Source organism: Penaeus monodon, chromosome 27 (assembly GCF_015228065.2).
Source record: "Penaeus monodon isolate SGIC_2016 chromosome 27, NSTDA_Pmon_1, whole genome shotgun sequence".
Taxonomy (NCBI): domain Eukaryota; kingdom Metazoa; phylum Arthropoda; class Malacostraca; order Decapoda; family Penaeidae; genus Penaeus; species Penaeus monodon.
The window spans coordinates 19,664,620-19,665,068 of record NC_051412.1 but is presented as its reverse complement, the minus strand read 5'-3'; the positions used below and the strand labels follow the sequence as shown (position 1 = coordinate 19,665,068).

The window sequence follows — 449 nt, the reverse complement described above, 5'->3', positions numbered from 1 at the left end:
AGTGAATATCATACAGTGCAAACTACTTAAAACAGTCCTTATAAATATTAAGTTAAAGACATCAGAAACATACCACATGTTTTTTATTCTTTATTCTAACGATTTTCCTTTACCATAAGACTGTAATGCAGTACAGAATGTGAATGTCGGCGGCGCATATTCCTGAATCAGCTAATATGTTCTTTCCTCTTTACAGACGAAAACCCCAAGCCCCATTACGCCAGCGAAGCCCAGCTGAGCGTAGAGCGTGGGGACGTAGGAGTCGTATTCCGCGCGGTAGAAGTTGCCGGCGAGGAGAGTCAGCCAATACTTGCCGGCGAAGTCCGTGAGGTTGAAGGACGGGCGCTCGAGGGCTGCGGGACAAGGCCGAGATTATTGTTAGGTATTTAATGTGAGACAGAAGTTTACATTAGGAAATAAGCACTCATATAGAGGCTTGCACGCACAAG

General features: G+C 45.0%; 1 protein-coding gene across 1 annotated transcript in view; it reads right to left on the bottom strand.

The window, feature by feature from the left end:
* Window positions 1-77: 77 nt before the first annotated feature.
* The window catches only part of LOC119590365 (protein D3-like), a 7,704-nt gene continuing 7,332 nt past the window's right edge, over window positions 78-449 (bottom strand). Inside the window, exon 7 of the mRNA XM_037939035.1 lies at window positions 78-362. Within this exon, the coding sequence (XP_037794963.1) occupies window positions 172-362 (191 nt within the window). The 3' untranslated portion in view covers window positions 78-171. The remainder of the gene's footprint in view (window positions 363-449) is intronic.